At 52.6% G+C, this 21,911-nt stretch overlaps 1 protein-coding gene across 2 annotated transcripts in view; it reads left to right on the top strand.

The window, feature by feature from the left end:
* The first annotated feature begins 244 nt into the window (after nucleotides 1–244).
* Nucleotides 245–21,911, top strand: part of UROC1 (urocanate hydratase 1) — a 40,825-nt gene continuing 19,158 nt past the window's right edge. Inside the window, exons 1-14 of one of the 2 annotated variants that reach the window (XM_077857571.1) lie at nucleotides 245–573; nucleotides 1,912–2,043; nucleotides 9,600–9,730; nucleotides 10,805–10,898; nucleotides 12,037–12,096; nucleotides 12,437–12,565; nucleotides 12,697–12,758; nucleotides 16,243–16,309; nucleotides 16,398–16,541; nucleotides 18,452–18,540; nucleotides 19,801–19,863; nucleotides 20,154–20,333; nucleotides 20,598–20,695; nucleotides 21,632–21,704. In XM_077857571.1, the coding sequence (XP_077713697.1) occupies nucleotides 9,699–9,730; nucleotides 10,805–10,898; nucleotides 12,037–12,096; nucleotides 12,437–12,565; nucleotides 12,697–12,758; nucleotides 16,243–16,309; nucleotides 16,398–16,541; nucleotides 18,452–18,540; nucleotides 19,801–19,863; nucleotides 20,154–20,333; nucleotides 20,598–20,695; nucleotides 21,632–21,704 (1,091 nt within the window). In that variant the 5' untranslated portion in view covers nucleotides 245–573; nucleotides 1,912–2,043; nucleotides 9,600–9,698. The remainder of the gene's footprint in view (nucleotides 574–1,911; nucleotides 2,044–9,599; nucleotides 9,731–10,804; nucleotides 10,899–12,036; nucleotides 12,097–12,436; nucleotides 12,566–12,696; nucleotides 12,759–16,242; nucleotides 16,310–16,397; nucleotides 16,542–18,451; nucleotides 18,541–19,800; nucleotides 19,864–20,153; nucleotides 20,334–20,597; nucleotides 20,696–21,631; nucleotides 21,705–21,911) is intronic. The other variant, XM_077857570.1, reaches the window with a different exon arrangement.

The raw sequence follows: 21,911 nt of genomic DNA, 5'->3' as shown, positions 1-21,911 counted from the left end.
GGATAAGGAGCATTGCCTGCTTTCTGCACAGATCCTGCGTTCTGTGCCAGCCTCAGTGTCCCACAGCTCCCCACCAGGATGAAAACCCAACATCACGGGCCAGCTCTAAGACTGCCAAAGCAAAGCCCAACATCAGAGCCCCACAGCGGCCCAAAGCTGTGACCTAGAAAACACAGCCCCGAACAGGACAGACAGACCAGTGCGTAGCCGTGTCCCCTACACGAGCCTGGCCTCTCAGAAGGCTGCCCGTGGCTCAGGTCAACACTGCAGGCTGCCAGGAGGGGTCAATGACCCAACGGCCTTCCCCTGGCTCCTTCTGCGGACCTGGGCCCAATGAGGGGCTGGGGAGGTGGCTCCGAGCCGAGGCCCCTGCCCAGCTGGACCGTGACCTCCCAGTCTCTGCCTGGCCTCCTCGCAGAGCTGGCCTCCGCCTCAGTCTGCGCCAGCATGTCCAGCCTCCAGGCACTGTGCTCCGGCCTGCCGCTTCGGCCCCTTCCGGAGAACCGGGGACGCTGGGCCGGGGTGCCCCATGCGCCCGTCAGGACCCCCAGCCTCAGCCCCGCCGAGGAGCAGGTAAGCCATCAGCCCATGCCCGCTGGGCCTTTTGCCCTCTGGGTGCTCTCTGGGTGCGTCCAGGTGGGCATTTCCTGTTCCTGGGTCTCTAGGGAGCTGCAGCTTCTCAGCTCAGCCTCCCACCCCTGCCGCCGGGAGCCCCGAGGGGTGTCGGTGGGACAGAGGGATCCAAGTATTCCGCACCCCTTCCACCCACTTCCTCATTGCCCCCCAACCGCCATCCTTGGGTATAAGATCAGGGTACCCACCCACCACTGGGGACCTGAGGCCCAAGGTCAGAGGAGTAAAGCCTGGGTGAACAGCCCCCCCCCAGGCACAGCCCCGCAGGGCCCCCTTCTGCCGCAGACGCTCCGCGACTTGAAGGTCTGCAGCGTAGTAGGTGAGCTGCTGCTCCGCCTGCGCCCCTCCCCCAGACCTTGCAGGGAGCCCCCGGGGGCGCTGGTGGCGGTGAGGGGGCGGCGGCAGCCGGGTGGCCCCCAGAGCCCCGCGGAGACGGCCCGGGGCTGGGGCTGGGGACGCTTGGGCCAGCGCCCCAGGCACGTGCGACCGTCGGGGCCTGGTCTCCCCGTCAGCTGGGTGGGGGCCCGATACGTGAAGTAGGGGGCACGTTGACATCAACAGGACTCTTTATCTTCGCTCAAAATAGTCGAGAATTTCAGGAACACTGCGTTGGGGGAGGAGAAATCTAAGCACAAACTTTAGAAAAGGAACCGCACAACCCCAGATACAGACCGCGGCCCTTCAACTCCGCGGAGGAGGTGGGGCGGGGGCGGGGTTGGGCAGAGATGGGGAAGAGGGGGCGGGGGAAGGGGTGGGGGCGGGGCGGGGGAAAGGGAGGACGGGGGCGGGGCGAGGGCGGGGGGAAGGGAGGGCAGGGCGGGGCAGAGATGGGGCGGGGGCGGGGTTGGGGCAGAGATGGGGAAGAGGGGGCGGGGAAAGAGGGTGGGGGCGGGGCGGGGGAAGGGAGGGCGGGGCGGGGGAAGAGATGCGGGGGCGGGGCGAGGGCGGGGGGAAGGGAGGACGGGGCGGGGCGCAGGGCGGAGGGAAGCGAGGGCGGGGTGGGGCACGTGAGGGGTGTTGCTGGGGGGCAGGGCCGGGCGGGGGCGGAGGTGAGGGATGTTCCTGGGGGCGGGGCTCGGGAAGGGGCTGGACAGAGCCGGCAAGGGAGCGGTGGGGGAGGGCGCTGGGGGGAGTGCTGGGTGGTGCTGGGGGCGGAGCTCTGAAGGCCTGGCTCCGCCCCCTCCTGGGGGGTGCGCTCATCTGGCCCAGGTCCCTAAGCCAAAACGAGTAGTCATTAAAGCTTCCTTTCTCTGGGTCACCTCCCTGCTGGGCGCCAAGGCCTCGACCTTTGACCAGTGAGGGCCTGGAGGGCTCTGACAGCTGCCCATCTCAGGTGACTCTTCTAGGGCTGTGTGCTGGGCAGAGGGCACCCGAGAGCAGAGGAGCTGGACTCCCTCAGCTTGGCCCTGGGTATGTCGCCATGGAGTGGGGCTATTTCAGGTCTGGGAGTTTGGGCTGTGGACACCTGCTGGGATGCCAGGGTCAGCCAGCCTTCAGCTGGCACCTGTGAAACAGTAAGAAAGATGTATGTTGACCTCTGCCCTGACGCCCCCCTTCCTGCTAATATTTGGCATTTGACCTCAGTTCCTGGCACAAAGCTCCTAAATTCTTTGGAATTTCCTGGGTGATAGGAGCCTCTTTTGTTGTAAGGAAGCCACTGTGGGTAGGCTCCTAGATGGGGGCCCGGTCACTGAAAAGACCATTCCTTGATTAGGAACTTGGGCCTTTAGGCCCGCCCCCTATTCTCTAGAGAGGGGAGAGCAGCAGGAAATGGAGTTAATAATCCATCATGCTATGTGTCGAAGCCTCCATTAAAAAAAATCCCTTAACTACCCTTAAGAGTTCAGAGAGCTGGGTTGCCGAACACATTGAGGTGCTGGGACAGGTGTGGTACCCTTAAGGGCATGGAGCTTCCATGCCCTTTCCCTATATCTTACCTTGTGGACTTCTTCATCTGGTGATTCATCAGTATCCTCTCTCAGATGCTTTATTATATAATAAACCAGTAGGCGTGTTTCTTTGCATTCTTCGAGCTAGTCTAGCAAATTACAGAACCTAGAGAGGGAGATCATGGGAGTCCCAACATGTGGCTGGTTGGTCAGAGTACAGGTGGAAGCCTGGGATGTGTGTCTGGTGTCCGAAGTGGGAGGGGTAGTCTTTGGGACTGAGCCCTTAACCTCAGTGTGTTAGCTCTGGGTGTGAGGACTCCTGGTGGATGGTGTCAGAACTGAATTGAATCTCAGGCCACCCAGCTGGTGTGGAGAACTGGTTACATGGTGAAACCCCTCAAACCAGTCACAGAAGCATTTTTAAATAAAAAAAAAATTAAATGTGTCTCTTTGATTTTTGATGTAAACTTTCCAGGCGATTTTAGAAGATAAGGAAGTCAAGTTTTCAAGTAAAAGTTCCCCACTTCTCCTATGTCACCATGGCCATTTGGGGGGATATCCTTCTGCACACACTTTATGGATGTACAAAATGTGTGTGTGTCCTTCTTAAGAATATAAATAGATACATTCTATAAGCATCAGGTCTTTTTTAGATGTTCATTGTTGGTGAGTTTAGAATTATCTCATTCGTGTTAACTGGTGTGCAGTGTTTCATTATTTGGCTGTGCTTCACTCTGTGTTCTTCTTTAAGTAGATTTCTCTGTTTAAATATAGAGTATGGTCTGGCTATAATTTTAGTCAGTGTATTCTCAGCACAAACACAGGACAACTTCGATAGCGCAGAAGGAAATTTTCATCTTATAACAGAAGCCGTTGCTCTACCAGAGAGGTCTTCAGCACCCCCTGGCGCCATATGCAATTACTCTTAGTGACCTTTTCTCCATATCCTGTGCCACCCGCAGCGGCTGTTCTGGACATCAGATACTAGACCTGAAGACCTCCCAGCTGTGTCCGTGTCCCCATCATTAACAACATACTATCTTGAGCTTCTTTTTTTAAACGATTTTATTAATCTATTTGTTAGAGACAGAGAAAGAGGCAGAGACACAGGCAGAGGGGGAAGCAGGCTTCCCATAGGGAGTCCAGTGTGGAACTCGATCTTTGAATTCGGGGATCACACCCTGAGCCAAAGGCAGACGCTCAACCGCTGAGCCACCCAGGCATCCGTATCTTGAGCTTCTTGAGAGAGGGGCTCTGTTGGGTTCATTCCTTGGTTTTCAGTGATAGCGGTATTTGTTTGTTGAATGAATAGGCAAGAGTATATGCTAAGTGTCCCAACCAAATCCTACAAAAGATTAATGGGCAGGAGAAATCTAGGAGAGCTCATTGGAGAAGATGGTCTTGGCAACACAGGCAAGGTTCTTAGACTGAGAAATCCAAGAAGGAAGTCCATTTGAAGACAAAGGGGACAGTGAACGCGGAGAGATGGGCCTGTCCAAAATAGAGGTGGAGGAGGCCCTATGTAGGTTCAAGCTGGCTGTAAAGCTTGGAGAGTCAGGCCCAGCCCAATTACAGAGGACTTTGAAAGCCAAGAGAAGTGTGGACTTTATATGATGAGTAATGGAGAGCCCCTGAGGGTTTCTGAGCAGGGGCATGACTGGCTGCTTAACAATACTCCCCACAGAGTATAAAGGTTTCTAGAGATTTCCTAGAAGGGCAGGGTGGGCAAGAGGCTCAATCAGATGAAAGAATTGGCAGCATGGAGGGCCATGAGTGTGGCGAATGATCATTTTGGTGGCTGGCACTCCCAGGACACATATATGTGCCAGACCCTGTCCTGAATGTGGCAATTCAGTTAGTCTCCAAGACAGCCCTATGACGTGTGTGCTGCTATTGTGCTCATGTTCCAGAGGAGGAGACTGAAGATGGGGCAGGTGAAGCATGCACATGCCACATAGCCACCCCTCTGGGATAGACTGAGACATGAAGAGCTGGAGCACTGTAGAGGCCCCTCTGTGGAGGCCGCCACGCCCCCAGCTAGGAAGAGCTTGAGCCACAGTTGGAAACCAGGAGGTCTGGCTCCAGGTCGAGTCAGAGCTGGCCTAACGAAGCCTGAGCAAGAGTGGGTGTGACACTTGAGGTGATCCAAACGAGGCCACACCAGGTGGATCATAGCTATCATTTTTGACAGAAAGAGTGATAGTCGGGCAGCCTGGGTAGCTCAGCGGTTTAGTGCCACCTTGGCCCCAGAGCCTGATCCTGGAGTCCAGGCTCGAGTCCCGTGTTGGGCTTCCTGCATGGAGCCTGCTTCTCCCTCTGCCTGTGTCTCTACCTCTCTCTCTCTCTCTGTGTATCTCTCATGAATAAATTAATAAAATCTTCAAAAACAAAAAACAATAAAAGGAGTGATAGTCAAAAACTTTCAGGTGGCTGATTTTGCCCCACCAGCACACTGCCAGGTTAGAGTGGAAGTAAGGCCTAATCTGAATTCTCTCCCCCTCTCCCTCCCCGACCCCCCCTCTCACACACACACCCTATTCTGTGAGCTAAACAAAGTCATAAGCTGGCATCATCTTAAGGGGCTCAGCCACCATGTGGGCAAGATTTGCTTATGGCAGAAGTAACACCGCTCCTGAGACAGGGTTCTATCGCTGTCTGTTATTTTCCTAGGACTGCTGTAATAAATCTCCACAAACAGAATGGCTTTAAAATAGCACAAATGTATTCTCTTACAATTGCAAGTGTCGGAAATCTGGAATGGGTTTCCTTGGGCCACAAGCAAGAAACATTAATGTGTAGGCAAGAATACTGGATTCATTTTTCTTCTTTTGCTCTCCGATTGAGTCTCATGATTCCCATTTTTCGTAGCACAAATATTATATATGAGATTGTCCTGGTTTATGCGTATGTGTCCCAAAAGTTCATAATATATTTTCAGTAGCATTAAATATGTTTTGAAATATCAAGTTAAAAAAATATATGCAGCAGAGCTGCACTCCTTCTGGAGGCTCTGGGGGTAAGGGTGGATCTCTTTCCTTGCCTCTTCTATCTTCTAGAGGCTGCCTGCAGGCCTCATCCTGTCTTCCATCCTCAAAGCCAGCTGCATGGCCAAATTCAAATCTCTCTTTCTGACTCAGACCCTCCTGCTTTGCTCTTACAAGGGCTCTGATGAATATATAAGGCTGACCTGAGTAATGCAGGATAATCTCCCTTCCCCAAATCCTTAACTTAATCACATCTGCAAAAATCACATCTCTTTTCTCTTGTCATTTAACATATTCACAAGTACCAGGGAATAGAATGCAGACATCTTTGGGGCCCCACCACACCATCAGGGACCCGGAATTCTCCAACCTGATGGCTGAACCTGGGACATTTTATGAATTAATCCTCTGGCCCTAATACAGGCCACTGAGCTTGTTAGATTTTCAGGTGGGAAAATTAATGCCAGGTGGGAGTGGGGCTTGTCTAGAATATTCTTTCCAATTTAAGGATCTTGAATACACCTGATTTCACCAATAAGCACCCACTTATAACATGCATTATATGATTAATGGGCCATAATTTCACCAATGATAACCCACCTGTGACATTCTATATGCTGCATAGCAGACCCTGTGGTGTAGATTGAGATTTGGAGAGCTGAAGTGCTTGTGGTTGCATCCTGAGATTGGTATGCCAGCTGACCACCCAGGGGGATGCCAAGGAGTGTGCCTGCTGGCTCTCCCTGTGGGTGCTGTGGCATTTAAAAATAAACCAAAGACCTCTAAACAAGGAAGCTACAAAGCCAGGGTTGGGGAGGAAGCAAGAAACCCTTAGGTTCTGCATCAGGGTCTTTAAAAAGAACAGGTGAGTTAGAGGCACTGTGTGCTGGTCAGTGTGCATGTTCTCACCTAATCCAACTACACAGTTGTACTCTGCCACCAAGGGATGAAGAGACTGAGGTTAGGGTGACCAGCCCAAGTTCACATAGTAGATGGCAGGGCCAGGGGCAGCTCAGCTCTGGCTGCTGGTCCATGTTTCTCGGGGGGCTGCCAACCTTGTCCCTCCACCCAACCTTTCCTTGCTGAACCTCCTCTGCTGAGGTTCCCAGGGTCCGTGGGGGCACCTATCCAACCAACCCCCTACAGGCCTGTCTTAGGTGTGTGGCAGGACCTTGGACAGACACAACCTGTCTGAGCACCATTGTCTCATCTTGATGCTGAGAACTGCTCCCGGTCAGAGACTTGGAATATTGAATCCAGGCCAGCAAAGAGAGCTGCTGCTTTGTAACTTGTTTCACTGAAGAAATATTTGCTGCTTGTCTATTAGGTAACTCTAGGTTTAGTGGGTAAAGTTATTGAACAAAAATATAATAGAATACTGTTGCTGAACTAAGTAAAAACATGAAATTGTAGATAAAAAGATATAGTTTATCCTGGAAAGAAAAAAATGAAAACTTGATATAGCATAGACTAAGTGGATATCAGGGAGAAAGAAAAATTCATGGTCATAAAATGGAAATCTCATACAAGGGGGAAATATGGCACCAGAGGTCTCGTGCTGCCTTTAGGACTCAGGAATTTACCAGAATCCCCTTTTTGTGTAGCACATGTGCATTCTTCCTGCAGAACAGGCTGAATTGGGAATAGCCTTTAAAGACTGTCTGTTATTTTCCTAGGCCATTTTGAAGAATGGTCGAGTCATTTCTATCAACTGACACGTTTTTTAAAAAGATTGCATTTATTTATTCATGAGACACAGAGAGAGAGAGTCAGAGACACAGGCAGAGGGAGAAGCAGGTTCCACGCAGGGAGCCCGATGCGGAACTCAATCTCAGGACCCAAGGTCACACCATGAACTGAGACGCTCAACCACTGAGCCACCCAAGCGCCCCTATCAACTGACACATTTCAAAATTCAAATGTCAAAATTTGACAATTTTACAGAGTCCAGGACTTCAGTAGGATTGAGTTGAACCCCAGTAGTGAAGCCGGCCCTGCTCATTGCCACCTCTGAGCGGTTTGTGAAATCTGCTTAGGGAGTTGCAATCAGTATTTATTAGAAAATGAAATAAAAGAAGCTAGAGCAGGATAGAATATATTAGGAGCTGTGTAGTAAGGTCAAGTCTTGTGTAGATTGTGTGTGTTTGTGTGTGTTATATTGCTTTTGAAACTTCTTTCGCTGCTCCATTTTGCTGGGCATACTCTTCTGAGAAACCGTACACCAGCTAGAAGACAACAATCTTTGTGTTGAGGTTAACACGCATAGAAAGCAGCCGACGCGACACCATGTGTGCACAGATGTGAATGTCACAGGCACACAGGGAGAGGGGGACAAACCCCAACCTTGAAGGGGAACCACTGTCCTGACTCCTAAGTCGTGGCTTGGCCACACTGGTCTTGGCTGGCCTATCCAGAGTTATGCTGTATGTCCCTTGAATGTGGGCTTCTTTCACTCAACAGCAGGTAGGGAGCCGCATGTCTCTGTGGATGGTTTAGCTTCACTGCTGTCCTGTAGCAGTTCCCAAAACGGGGTTCCCCAGGGCAGCAGCAGTAGCAGCAGCAGCACTGGGAACCGGTCAGGGATGCAGGTCAGAGGCTGCACCTGACCCTCGGGGGGATTCCAGTGTCTGCTGGAGTTGGAGAACCTTCGGCTGCAGCATATTCCTGGCCTCTGTTCTTGAGGGAGAAACTATTTCTCATCAGTTTTTTTTTCCAAGGGACAAGGGATGATGCATGTTTGTTTCACGTGAAAACTAATGCCCTGAGCTGGGGTTTTCTTTATGGCCTCTCTCACCATCGGCTGCCTCCTGAATCTGCCCCCCATCCCCAAGGGACACCCTTGTCACTCATCCACGCAGTGTTAGACCTCAGGGTGCACACCGCCTCCTCCTAGCCCTCTGCCCCAGGCACCGATGCTCCTGGCCGGGCACCCAGCACCATCCCCCTGGGAGCACTTCCGCCCCTGCCTGAATGCTGGAGCACCCAGTCCCGGGCTGTGGCACTTCTCCCATCACCTTCTGCCTCCCAGTGTCCAAAGCCCACCTGCTTCCCTCAATCATCGCACCACCTCTCTGCTCAGCAGATCTGCACCAAATGATGAAGAGAATAAAGTCACCATTCCCAGTTCCTTATTTACCCACTCCAAAAACCATTTGTTCCTCAGGGTCAGGTGGTTGAATAAATGGCCTCAACATCCACCCGGACACCAGGTTGTCACCTTGGTCCTGCCTCCAGGTTCTAGTCCAGGCAGGGCGCTATGAAGGGGTCCGCCAGGGCTCTGGTCCTCCTTGAGCTTAGCGAGACAGATTGTAAGCAGTAAAACAAACAACCTGTAGAGCATCCAACAGTGAAAACTTTGGGAAGGAGACAGACAGGGAGGCAAGCCACTGCGGAGGGGGCATCTGGACTGAGACCTGAGTGAAGGAAGAGACCCTCTAAGAAAATGCAGGGGGGCAGAGAGGATTTAGGCAGAGGGAAGGGTAAGTGCCCAGGCCCTGCGGCAGGACTAGGACCTTCAGGGATGTCTGGAGGAGTGATGAGAGGGCCTAGGAGTTGGGCTGACTGAGAAGCCCTGAGAAGGTTTCTTCTTTCTCTTGGCCTGCTGCCCCTGCTCCAGGCTCTGCCCCAAGCCTGCCTGGATCCAGCAGGATCTCACTTCCAGAGCTTCAGGTGTGCAGTTGTGCAGTGTCTAAGGCTGGTTGCCAAGCTGGGTGCTGGTGGAGGGTTGCTTCTCTACACTTGCACGAGGTGACTGTGGGCTCCCAGCAGATCTGCTTTCCCCACCCTTGCATCTGCATCTCCCCCTAGAGCTGCAAGCCTCAGGGCAGGCCCCCTCAGGTCCTTGACTGGGATAAACAAAGGGATGGACTAGAGGTCTGCCCACATGAAGGGGGGAGGGCAAACAGGGAATGCTTCTTGTAGGAGATGACATTGTAGATGGACTTGGAGGGAGAACTAGGTCGTCTCTGGGTGGGGCCATAGGTTTCTGAATGGAGAGAGGCGCATCTGAGGAGGGAATGAGGAAGGCCCCTTAGGGAAGCCTCACAATGCTTGGCCTGGAGATCCTTGGCCCCTCATCCTCCTCCTCCCCCAGCTGGCACTGAGGAACGCCCTGCGCTACTTCCCCCCGGATGTCCATGAGCTACTGGCCCCTGAGTTTGCCCAGGAGCTGCGACTATACGGGCATATCTACATGTACCGGTTCTGCCCCGATGTGAAAATGAGGTCAGTGCTGGTGGGTGCAGCTTGGGGGGCCCACCCAGCAGGGGCCACGCTGGAGGTCAGTGACACCCAGACTGCCCACACCTGGAGGCCCACGGCTCTGGCTTGCTGAGTGGGCAGCCCTCACGCAGAGGGGGTGGTGGCTGTGATGTCACCCGAGGGGGTCTGTGACCTAGAGCTGCCTGCGGTCCCAGCCTGGCCGGAAGATGAGGGAATCCTGTTCGGACAGGTGTCTGGCCTTACCGTCCGGGGGAGCTGATTCTGAGCAATTCCAGGGCCAAATTATATACAAAATCGCCTCCTGAGTTTCCTGTCTTGCCCTGCGGGAAGATGAGGAGAGCCTGACGGGACAGCTCCATCAGGGCCTTCAAACAGCTTAGGTTCCCGCTCAGGGGTCTCAGGCTGAACAGTATGTGGTGCTGGAGGCCCTGTCAAACCGTGGATGGCTGGGCCTCACCCCACATCATGGATTCCGCAGCCTGGGTGGTGCAGGCAGGAGGGTGTGCCTTTCTCATAGCTCCTGGGCCCCGCTGCCCCCATCTGGGGGGCACACCCAAGCACAGTTGTTCTTGAATGTGCCCAAGGCCCACACCTGTCTGGAACCACCCCAGAGAAGGTCATCTCCCCATAAAGTAGGAACTGTGTCCCCTTGTTCCTATCAGGGCCTGTTGGCCTGGGCTCTGCTCTAGAATTGACAACCAGCAGTGCTGGTGGCATGAAAGGAGAGATGGATGAATAAACTCCACCTGGAGTAGAGGCTTCTGGAAAGCAGATGCCCACTTTGCTTCAAAGTCCATTTTCTCCCAGTTGGACCTGCCAAGTGGGGAGGAAGGGTGGCCCAGGTGGGTAGGGACCTAATTCCCCATCCCTGAAAGGGCAGGGGTACAAAGCACAACATGAGCACCAGAGTGGGTTGGCCTCGCTGGTTTGGAACCCCTTCTGCTGGCAACACCAGGTGACTTCGGCAGGATGCCAGGTCTTGCTGTCCACACCTGCTTGGGTGTGGCCTGAACATTAGCAGGCAGGGAGCTTGGTGCCCTCCTGTCGTCACACCTGGTGGCTGGTCTCCCCTTGCAGGGCCTACCCAATCGAGCAGTACCCCTGCCAGACAAGAGCCGCTGCAGCCATCATGCACATGATTATGAACAACCTGGATCCTGCCGTGGCCCAGGTAACACCTGGGGGACCCTGAGGCCTGGGAGCCAGCCCTGCCCAATAGAAATGTAACTCAAGACATGTGTGTAATGCTTTTAAGCTTTTTTTTTTATTTTTTTATTTGTTTATTTATTTGAGAGAGAGACAGAGAAGACAGTGCATAAGCAGGGGCAGTGGCAGAGGGAGGGGGAGAAGCAGACGCCTCACTGAGCAGGGAGCCCAATGTGGGACTTGATCCCTGGACCCTGGGGTCATGACCTGAGCCGAAGGCAGATGTTTAACAGACTGAGCCATCCAGGTACCCCTGCTTTTAAGCTTTTTCTTTAGAAATAATGATAGATTCATAGGGTTGTAAAGATATAATGCAGAGGGGAACACAGAGCCTGCGCCCAGCTTCCCCCAGTGGCTATATCTTCTGTAACTGCAGCACAGCATCAATGCCAGGGTATCACCACTGATATAATGGACACACGTGCCATTCTAAATTTTTTAAAAGCTACATGAAAAAGTAAAAAACTAAACAGGTTTACTATTGTATTTTGCTTATCCCAATGTATCAGAAATATTACCATTTGAACAAGTAATATAAAAATTCTTGGGATCTTTTACAACCTCTTTTCCTACTAAGTCTTTGAAGCCAGGGCGTATTTTACATTCAGAGCATGTCAGATGAGCTATGGTTCAAGTGCTCAATGGCCACACATGGATGACGCAAGTCTGGCCACATGTGCACAGGGTGTCCTTGGGAGCCGATCTGTACATCAGATACCCATAGTTGAGAAAGGATAGCCTTTGCAGGGGTGAGTCTCCAACTATTAAACTTGAGGGCAATATGGTCCTAGAATTTGAATATTCTACCTCGAGGTGTGAGCTTCCTCAGCCCTGGGCTTGGCCTCAGAAACTGGTCACAGACAGATGCTTCACACTGACCCCAGGCTGAGTTCTCAGGGGGATCCCAGATCAAGTTCTGACCCTCACATCACACTGAGCTCTTACCCAGTCACAGGTGGGCCTGCCTCGCCCTTTCTGCCTTCTCCCCCTGCCCTTACCACTCCTTCAAGGGCATCAGCCACTTGGCCCTATTAAGCGCAGCACAGAGGTGGGGGCCCTCCCTTCCTAGGCACCCATCTCAGATAACACCATGTCTTCTCCAGTTTCCGCAGGAGCTCGTGACCTATGGAGGAAATGGGCAGGTGTTCAGCAACTGGGCTCAGGTACGCTACCCTGTATGGCTTCCCCCCCCCCCCCACCCCCGACCCCACCACATCTTTTGGCCTGGGAGGAGCTTACAGCCCAGGGCTCAGGACTCAGGTCTCAGCCTCCCTGCTGCCTGAGATGCCAACACTGGAGATATGGTGTATACTGAAGGTCCTAAGGTCATGAGTGGCATGATCGAAGGCACTAGGAGCCACTGGAGAGTAACAAAGGCCGGGAGGGATGGGGCACTGGCAGGACTGCTGGCACTGTGGGAGCTCTCTGGGCCTGGGTGGTGAGATGAGGCTCGGCGTGGGGCGCCCCCTTACAGAGCCCTCCACTCTTTGCTCTTCCCTGCAGTTCTGGCTTGTGATGTCCTACTTGTCGCAGATGACAGAGGAGCAGACCCTGGTCATGTATAGTGGACACCCACTGGGCCTCTTCCCGAGCAGCCCCGGGGCCCCCAGGCTGGTCATCACCAATGGGATGGTGGGTCCTGGGGACAGCCAGGCATAGTGCCTGCCCGGGGGCTGTGGGAGAGCCAGGTGCCCCCAACACCTGCCCCCACACTGTTTCCTTTGTGCAGCCCCCAGCCCTTGGCTCCCATCCTTCTTTTCCAGGTGATTCCCAACTACTCCTCCAGAGCCGAGTATGAGAAGCTCTTTGCCATGGGAGTTACAATGTAAGTCCTATTTCACTATTTGGGTTTACATCACTCTTTCCCACCCTGTGTGCTATATTATAAAACAATGTAACAATATTAAAAACAATTTGAAACACATTCACAGTGGCAACGCCAAAGCACAAGTTTAAGTTTCCATATTCCCTAGGAGTTCTTAGGGATGTGCATATTGGGATTCGTATACACTTGTAAGCAAGTGAACAATTGGATCCTGCTTTTTGCCAACGTGTTGTTATGTTATGAACAATTTCAAGTCGACAAAACATTGAAAGAATTAACAGTGCACACTGAGATGCTGTGTTTAACACACTACCAAACTCTTTGTCCCATGTCTATCTATCTGTCCCTCTATCCATCCATCTATCCAACTTGATTTTTTGATGCATCTCAAAGTAAGCTGTACACAAGGTGGCCTGGAATTCAATATTTGTTTATGGGGTTTTTTCCTTCTGAAGCGCAATTTACACAAAATGCACACGTCCTAGTGCACCATTCGGAGTCTGACAAATGTGTGCACCTTGCCACCCAAAGCCCCAGGTATGAGCACAACCATTTCATTTGTCATAAAATTGATGCATGCTCTAAACTGTGAACTTTTCCCTCAAACACTATAAAAAGAGCTACAGCGGGAAGGAACTCCCTCTCACACCCTATACTCCCCAATTCAGTGTCTGTGTCTTTCCAAACGTTTCTTTAAAAAAATTTTTATTTATTTATTTGAGAGAGACAGAGAACAGGGGGAGGGGCAGAGGGAGAGGGAGAAGCAGACCCCACACTGAGCACAACACAGGGCTCCATCCCACGACCCTGAGATCATGACCTGAGCTGAAGGCAGACGCTCAACCACTGAGCCACCAGGCGCCCCCTTCCTTAGTTTCTAAAAGACAGAATTGGCAGGAGCTTCTAGGCATTTCCTGAGTTCAGTAGTCAGTTCTGCCTTCAGGGGGCCACAGGATCTCGCCAGTGACCCCGTGGGATCAGGTCGTACTGGGAGCCAATTAGCCAGCCCTCAGGCTAACAGTTGCTAGTATACTCGTCATAACAGTCACTGCCACGTGTTCTGAAATTTATAGATACCTTCACATTTGCTATTCCGCACAAGCCTCTGAACCAGGCACCTTCTAAGCCCATTTTGTGGAGAGAGAAACTGAGGCTCGGAAACCCAATTATTTTTCTGGCTGGTCATAAGTAGTTAGTGTTACTATTATTTACTTTGAAGCCCGACGACCTCCTCTGTTCCAGTGGGAGCAGCGAAGGGGTCAGAGGGGCAGGATGTACGTCCTGGATCCACTGCCTCCTGAGGGTGACGCTGGGCAAGTTGGTGTGCTTCTGTTTTGTGGGTTCAGGATGGAAGTTCAAAGAGACTAGAACTGCGGAGTCAGACCTCGTCTGGCACACTTGAGGGCTGACCAGGTGCTGTGGGCAATTGGCTATGTGTGGGTGCAAGTCGCCACCGAAGTGGGAACAGGTTTGCTGTGTACGGAATCTGAGACCCTCTAACTACAGCAAAGCCTTTCCACTGTCAGGCCGACAGATGCAAAGCTGTATCAGGGAGGATGTGGGAAAAGAGGCACAGACTGTGGGTGGGTCGGGTCCGTACAGCAAGGCGGGGGGGCCAGGAGGCCTCCATCTAGGTACTGGGGTTGACATTCCAAGTGCGGTAAACGTGATCCCACAATTTTACCTCCCAGAGTTACTTTGGGAGCTGTGTGCAGTGGATGACTGTAGCACAAATGACCAAATCAGAGGATTTAAAATCAGTTCCCAGCTCTGCCGCGAACCCCTGTATGGCCTTGGAACTTGGATCCTATCTGTAAAGAGGGGATTTGACAGCTCCTGCCTCAGAGAGTGGCATGAGGATTCAGGAAACACAAGAGGGGACACCCTTTTCCATGTGGCACAAAGGGAGCCCTGGAGCGCACTGCTGGAGGCTCCCACTAGCGAGCACCACTGGGGTGGAGGTTAGCGGGCCCAGGCAGCTTGGGGGTGGTTATGATGGTTTCACCCGTCTCCCTGGGTGGATATTTATTATAGTAGCATGATTTTTTTTTTTTTTTTTTTTAGTAGCATGATTTTTTATGTTGTTGAATAGTCGTGCAGCCTTCCGAGGTAAGGATAATGCCTCCCCCTTTTTTGGAAGAAGATGAAGAATTTCCACGTGATCTGGCACCTTTTCCAAATCATGGGATGGACTGGGCATTCTGACACAAATCTGCAAGAATCAGGATCCACCGTTGATCCAGGAGAGAGGAGGGCCTGGGGGGACTTGCTGGGAGACAGGAATCTGAGAGAAGAGAGATGGGGAGTCATCAGGGAAGAGTAAGACTCAGGCAACAGAAAAATGACCCTTCCCCCATCACATTGCCAAAAAATTAAAGTGTTTGATAATTATCAAGTGAGGGGATGTTCATGCATTGCTGGTGACAGTCACTTTGGAATTTGAGAGTATCTATTACTATTTTCAATGTTTGCATCAGATGACCCAGCACCATCCCTTCCTCGTTTCTTCCCTGGGCCTGGGGAGACGGATAGGGGGCAGCTCTCTGTGGAGTTGTTCATGTCGTGCCATTGGAGGGGAACATTCTGTGGCTTCTGACGTGTACTGTGGAGCATGACTAGGAATGAGCAGGATCTGCATGTGCTTTGTGGAAAGGACCCGCACAGCCAGTGTGCCCCGCCGCCCATCACGATGAGGCTGCTGATGTAAATTACACTAATACTGGCGATAACAGTAACCTCGCGTGCAAACTGTGCTCTCAGTGCTGGGCACCAAAGTCGGCCTCAGTGTGGCACAGCGCACAACCTGACGTGTGCGGCTCACTGGATTCTGATACATGTGTGTGCTGTGCCAGCCACTCTCTGAAGACACCACCGCTGTGACCTCTAGCTCTGGGCCCACCTTCCAGCAGGTGGACCGCCCAGTGGAAGGCCACTGAATGTCGTGCAAATGAAATCCCACAGAACGTACTCTTTCACATCTGGCTTCCTCACTGAGTCACTTGACACACTGGAAGACTTTGTCTTTTTCTTTGCCATGTAGCATTTCTTCATATTCATACATTGCACTTCGTTTCTGTGTCCTCCAAGATGGGCATTCTGGCTGTTTCAGGGTTTGGCCCCTGCAAATAAAGTTGTGGTGACTGATGGTGTGCATGTCTTTATGTGGCCATAGGCATGGAAAGTGGAAGTGCTGGGTCACGCTCATCCTTTCTCGATATGGCCAAATAGTCCCCAAAGTTGATTGTACCAATTACATTACAGCTTTGATAAAACAAAACCTGTTTATAAAAGATCCAGGAGGCCAGAGGGGACCAGATTTGGGAGGGGGGTGGCTGTGGCTTTATCTAGGCTTACTTTTTTTTTTTTTTTTAAGGAAAATGTATTAATGCATTTTGGGGTAATTAAAAAGGAATTTTAAAGCATGTATAGTGGAAGCTGAGCCTGGTGCTGGGCTCACCCCTGGGCTTGCCTTCTCTGTGGTCAGGTACGGCCAGATGACAGCAGGCAGCTACTGCTACATTGGTCCCCAGGGAATCGTCCATGGCACAGTGGTGAGAAACAGGGCCATGCCTGGCTGCTGGGGGCATGGGAGGCTGGTGTGCAGGAGTGGAAGGAAACACCTGCTTCTTCTCCTGGCAGCTCACCTTGTTGAATGCCGGCAGACGGTACCTGGGTGTCAAGGATCTCACTGGGAAGGTCTTCGTCACCTCTGGGCTGGGCGGAATGAGTGGTGCTCAGGCCAAAGCCGCGGTCATCGTGGGGTGCATCGGTGTGATAGCAGAGGTGAGCCAGCAGGCCCTCCACCCCTGCCCACATGCCTCCGCCCTCAATCTAGAGCCACTCCCACTCATGGCATCTCGTCCCTCGCCATCCCAAAGCCTCCCAGATGGATTCCCAATGTGGTGCATGTGCGCTGTCTTCAAAGTGGCCATCACCTTCCATGGTCAATATCTGCATATGCTCTCCATGAACCTGACCTTCTTCTTCTTTTGTTTTTTAAATATTCTATTTATTTATTCATGAGAGACACACAGAGAGAGAGAGAGAGGAAGAGACACGGGTAGAGGGAGAAGCAGGGTCCCTGAGGGAAGACTGATGCAGGACTCAATCCTGGGTCTCCAGGATCATACCCTGAGCCAAAGGCAGACGCTCAACCACTGAGCCACCCAGGTGTCCCTGAACCTGACCTTCTGTGGGCACTGCTTCCCTTTATCCCACCGAGTCCATGGAGTACAGCTGGGGGATAAAAATATGGATAAATGAACATGGACTTCCCCAACTCAGACGGGTCACTGTCAGATGGGGGAAGCAGACAGCAGTAGAGGTGTGTGCAGGAGGCTTTTGCTCAATGGTTCTCATGGCTTTCTTTGGGAATGCCAAGGAAAGGAAGGCAGGCAGGAAGAGGAGGCGAGGAGCTTTAAGACAAGCCTGGGTTGGGATGGAGGGTACCTTCTCATGGGAGGTGTATCACCTGCTTTCAGGGGGACAGGGGATGGCCCAAGTGTCCTTGCATAGGTGTCTCTTAAAGTAATTTGTATTTAAAATAATCAATATGCCATAGTGGCACATTTTGGTGGGTCTGCCCTTGGCCCCTACATGGAAAATAAGTTATAGCAACTAATGTGAGCTTTCACGGAGCACATCCTCTGGAACCTGCAGGAAAACAGCCCGTTTTCAGAAAGCCTTGACTTCCCCTTGCCCCATCCTCAACCCTCATCCTTATCTACTTTCCCCTGTATCTTCAAAAAGTGTTTGCCACAAAGAGAACCCTCAGCAACTATTTGTAATAAAATTCCCAAATAGTAAATAAGCAATCGAGAGAGAGAAAGAGAGAGAGAGAGAGAGGAGAGAGAGGAGTCTTGGTGATACACACTTTGTGATTTACACTTAGGTGATACTAAGCCTATTTCACACATTCTTGTACTGCTTAGGAGCCCACTTGGAGGGATGCCTGGGTGGCTCAGTGGTTGAGCGTCTGCCTTCAGCCCAGGGCTGGATCCCAGGGTCCTGGGATCGAGTCCCATTTCGGGCTCCCTGCAGGAAGCATGTGTGTCCCTCTGCCTGTGTCTCTGCCTCTCTGTGTGTCTCTCATGAATAAATCAATAAAATCTTTAAAAAAAGGAGTCCCCTTGGCTGCATGTAATGGAAACTCAAACTACAGCAGCTTCCACAAATCGGGTTTTATTTTTCTCACACAGCCAACAGGCAGTGCTGGCATTGGTTCAGCAGCTCAGTGATGTCAGGGCCAGCATCTGTAGATTGTCTTGGGTTTCCCTCACGGAAACAAAATGGTGTCCCAGCCATCCCATCTCCATTTAAGGCAGGAACAAGGGAGAAGGGAAGTGCCACCTATGACTGACTCTCTTTCAGCAGGAAAATAACAACATAAGAAACCCCTTCTGTTACCCCATTGGTCAGTATTGGATAAAATGGAAGTTGTTGTCCAAAAGGGAGGCTGGAGACAGTGGAAAGAGTAGCTGTGGTTTGCTTGGACTGGGGCTGCACACAATGTCACCCCCAAAATTCGCGTTCTGTGGGTAAGGATGACAGGAGGGGGAACAGATACTGGAAAGCAGCTCACAGCGTCTGCTCTGACACTGCGTTATGAAAGTGGGTGACTACATGGGAGATGGCTTCTTCCTAGTGGAGGCTGACCCACCCGGTAAGGGCGGCCCCGTGTCTCATGGTCCCAGGTGGATAAAGCCGCCCTCATGAAACGCCACGAGCAAGGATGGCTGATGGAAGTAACGGACAGCTTGGACCACTGCATTGAGAGACTCAGGTATGGCGCAGGTAAAGTGGGGAGACCACAAACAGGGGCCTGGAGGCTGGGCTGACTTATGTGGGCCTGTGAACCGCCTGACACTTGGCCATAGGTGGTATCTCCCTGAGTGACCCCGCAAGGGACGTGCAGTACCAACATCGCAGGACCCAAAGTGGGGCTTGAACCACAACCCCAAGATCAAGAGTTTCAGGCTCTACTGACCGAACCAGCCAGGCGCCCCTTCTAATTCTGTTAGGGTTTCTCGCTGGTGTGCAGGAAGCCCCGGAGTTCCCACACCTGGTTCCCTGGTGTGCAGGAGGCCCCGGAGTCCCCACACTTGCTGCTAAATGGTTTTCTGGATATTCAGCCACAGTTTTGCAAAGATGGTGCCCTGTATTTCTCACTGTTGTGGCCTCAGCCCAGAGCCTGGTACATAGTAGGTGCTCACCTAATCTGTCGGTGAGGGGGAGGTGAACCTTTGAAAGATGGAATTGTTCCTCAGGGAGGCTCTGGGCTGGGGATAAGCTGATGTTCCTCCCCATTCACGCTCTGGTTGTCGCGGTGCGGGGGGTGGAGACTGGCAACATTTTCCTCTGGTTTGATGTCTTCCAGAGGTATTTTAGTGGGAATGGGGGCAGGACTGCTCTGGGGGCTGCTGATCCAATGCTGCTTTGTTTGTTTGTTTGTTTGTTTGTTTTAGAGAGGGGAGGGTGCAGGCATGTGCAGACACACACACACACACACACACACACACACACACGACAGGGGACAGGGTCAGGAGGCGCAGAGGGAGACCAAATCCTAGGCAGACTCCGCGCTGAGCACAGAGCCCACACCAGGGCTCAATCTCATGACCCTGAGATCACGACCCAAGCCAAAATCAAGAGTCGGGCCCCTTAACCGACTGAACCCCCAGGTGCCCTGTAACCATCTTTGGCGATGTCTACAACTTTAGGGTCACCTTGCAGGAGTTCCAGAAGGATCCCAATCAGAGCACTAACAGCAACAGCACAGACTCTGTGCATCCCCCTGAGAAGGCTTGTCACTATTGTCATCTCAGTTTTCTCCTCTGGGGCATTCTGCTCTGCTGTTCTCCTTACAGTTCTGGGTCCTCAAAGGATATGCCTCAGGGGTCCCTAAACATCAGGCCCAATGCTGACCCACAGAGCTTTCGGTGACCTCCAGGGTCTCCTGCATTCTTGCCAGCTTGGTGTTGGTGGGGGTGGATAGCTGTGGGCAGGTGCGACGGGCCATCTGCTCTGCTCTGTGCCCTTCTAGAGAAGCAAGAAAAAGGAAGGAGGTGCTCAGCCTTGGTTACCATGGCAATGTGGTGGATCTTTGGTAAGTGTGGGATGGGAGTTGGCAGCCTTGGGGACATTGGGTGAACCTCCCCCTCCAGACAAGTTACCCGTGGTGGCCATGTGCTCCCTGGACACAAAGCTGCCAATGTGCTGTGCGTAATGCTCCACTCCCGGATCCTGGCCTGAGCTCACAGCAGCCTTCCTGCAGATGTTCTCTTGAGAGAGGAGGGCAATCCCCTGCTGGCTGGTCCATGAACTCAGGCCCTACAGGTCCCTACCCCTTCTCCAGGCCAGTGCCGCCCTGCATCAGTCACCCCTCATCTTTCCCAGGGAGCGCCTAGTCCATGAATTGGACACCACGGGGGAGCTCTTGGTGGACCTTGGATCAGACCAGACATCCTGCCACAACCCATTCAATGGTGGTTACTACCCTGTGCAGCTGGGCTTCACAGAGGCCCAGAGCCTCATGGCCTCCGACCCTGCTGCATTCAAACACCTAGTCCAGGAAAGGTGATGAGGTCCCAGGGCTACTCTGGGTGTGAGGAGGTGGGGTGGGCACACAGCGGGCAGGAGCTTTAGGGACTGGGCGGCTCTGACCTCTGCCGGGTTCTCCAGGCCCAACTGTGTAGCCTTACTCTCCCCTGTCTGATGGGATGGAAAGCTGGCTGAGCTCCATGGGGTGTGGTTGGGGGGTGACAGTGGTGAGCACAGGGGGCCTGCTCTCAGAACCTCACGGGTGGGCAGCGCTGATCACTGACTGCCGGCCTCTTGCAGCCTGAGGAGGCAAGTCTCAGCCATCAACAGACTGGCCAAGGAGAACTTCTTCTTTTGGGACTACGGCAATGCCTTCCTCTTGGAAGCCCAAAGAGCAGGTGAGACACGACAAAGGTGTGGTAACAGGGTGCCGGCCTCCCCAGGCTGGGATGGGCCAAAACCCTGGCACTGGGCATGCTCCCTTCTTGCCAGCAAGAGTGCCCTGGCAGGTGCCAGGGGAACATGGGAGCCAGAGCATGCAGGATCCACTGTGCCCCTGCCCAGGCCCGCTGAAAGCTGGTCCTGCCAGGTCCTTGGCCTCTGGGCCTCAGCTGTGCCGTTTGCCATCAGAACATCAGGTGCCACAAAGAGAGTTGGTATGATGCCTGAATAGAAGCTTCAGCTGGAAAGAAAAATATAGTTTAACTTTTCTGTGAAGGAAACTTTTCTTTTTTTAAATCTAAATTCCACTAATTAATATATAGGGTATTATTAGTTTCAGAGGTAGAGGTCAGTGATTCATCAGTCTTCTGTAAAGCCAGGGTTCATTACATTGAGTGCCCTCCTTAATGTCTGAAGGAAACTTTTCTGTGAAACAGGTAGCTCATGCTAGAGGGTAAAGTTCAAAACGTACAAAACACACAGTGGGAAGTCGCCCTCCCAGCCCCGACCCTGGCACCAGGTCCCCCCTGGAGTTGGAAGGTTCTGGTGTGCCAGTTGGAGCACAGGTGGGCCAGGCATCTGGGGGTAATGTGGATATGGATACGTCCCCACAGGGCCCCACACCAAGGGCAGCGCTCACTGACTCCCTTCTCTTTTTTTAATTGGAGTTGATTTGCCAACATATAGCATGTCATCCAGTGCTCATCCCTTCTTTTATGTGAAAACAAATAGCCCTAGTGAGGCTTCCCTATCAAAACAGAGCACTTCCATAGTCTTTCCCTGGCCTCTGTTGAAACTGCCGTCTCAAGAGGGGCATGAGTCCCCGCCTCGGGTGGGGTTGCCAGCCCTCAGACCCTCAGGCTGATTCTGTGCTGCGGGTGCTCTGACCACAGGAGCTGACGTGGAGAAGAAAGGCACCAACAAGACAGGATTCCGCTACCCCTCCTACGTGCAGCACATCATGGGGTAAGTGACGTGGTGCTGGGCACTCGAGCTGGGGGAGTCCTCGATAGGGAGCCACGGGAGGGAACCAGGGAGACCAGGCTGGGGTGGAGGCCTCAGGGTCAAGCCAAGAAGTTTGGGCTGAAGCAACACAGGGTGAGGGGATGGGAGGCCTCACAATGCTCCTGGAAGTTTGCCAGCCCATCTGTGTACCTGATGGGACCAGGGAGA

This window comes from Canis aureus, chromosome 19 (assembly GCF_053574225.1).
Source record: "Canis aureus isolate CA01 chromosome 19, VMU_Caureus_v.1.0, whole genome shotgun sequence".
Taxonomy (NCBI): Eukaryota; Metazoa; Chordata; class Mammalia; order Carnivora; family Canidae; genus Canis; species Canis aureus.
Note: the sequence above shows the minus strand (reverse complement) of the source record. Positions and strands in the feature narration are given on the sequence as shown.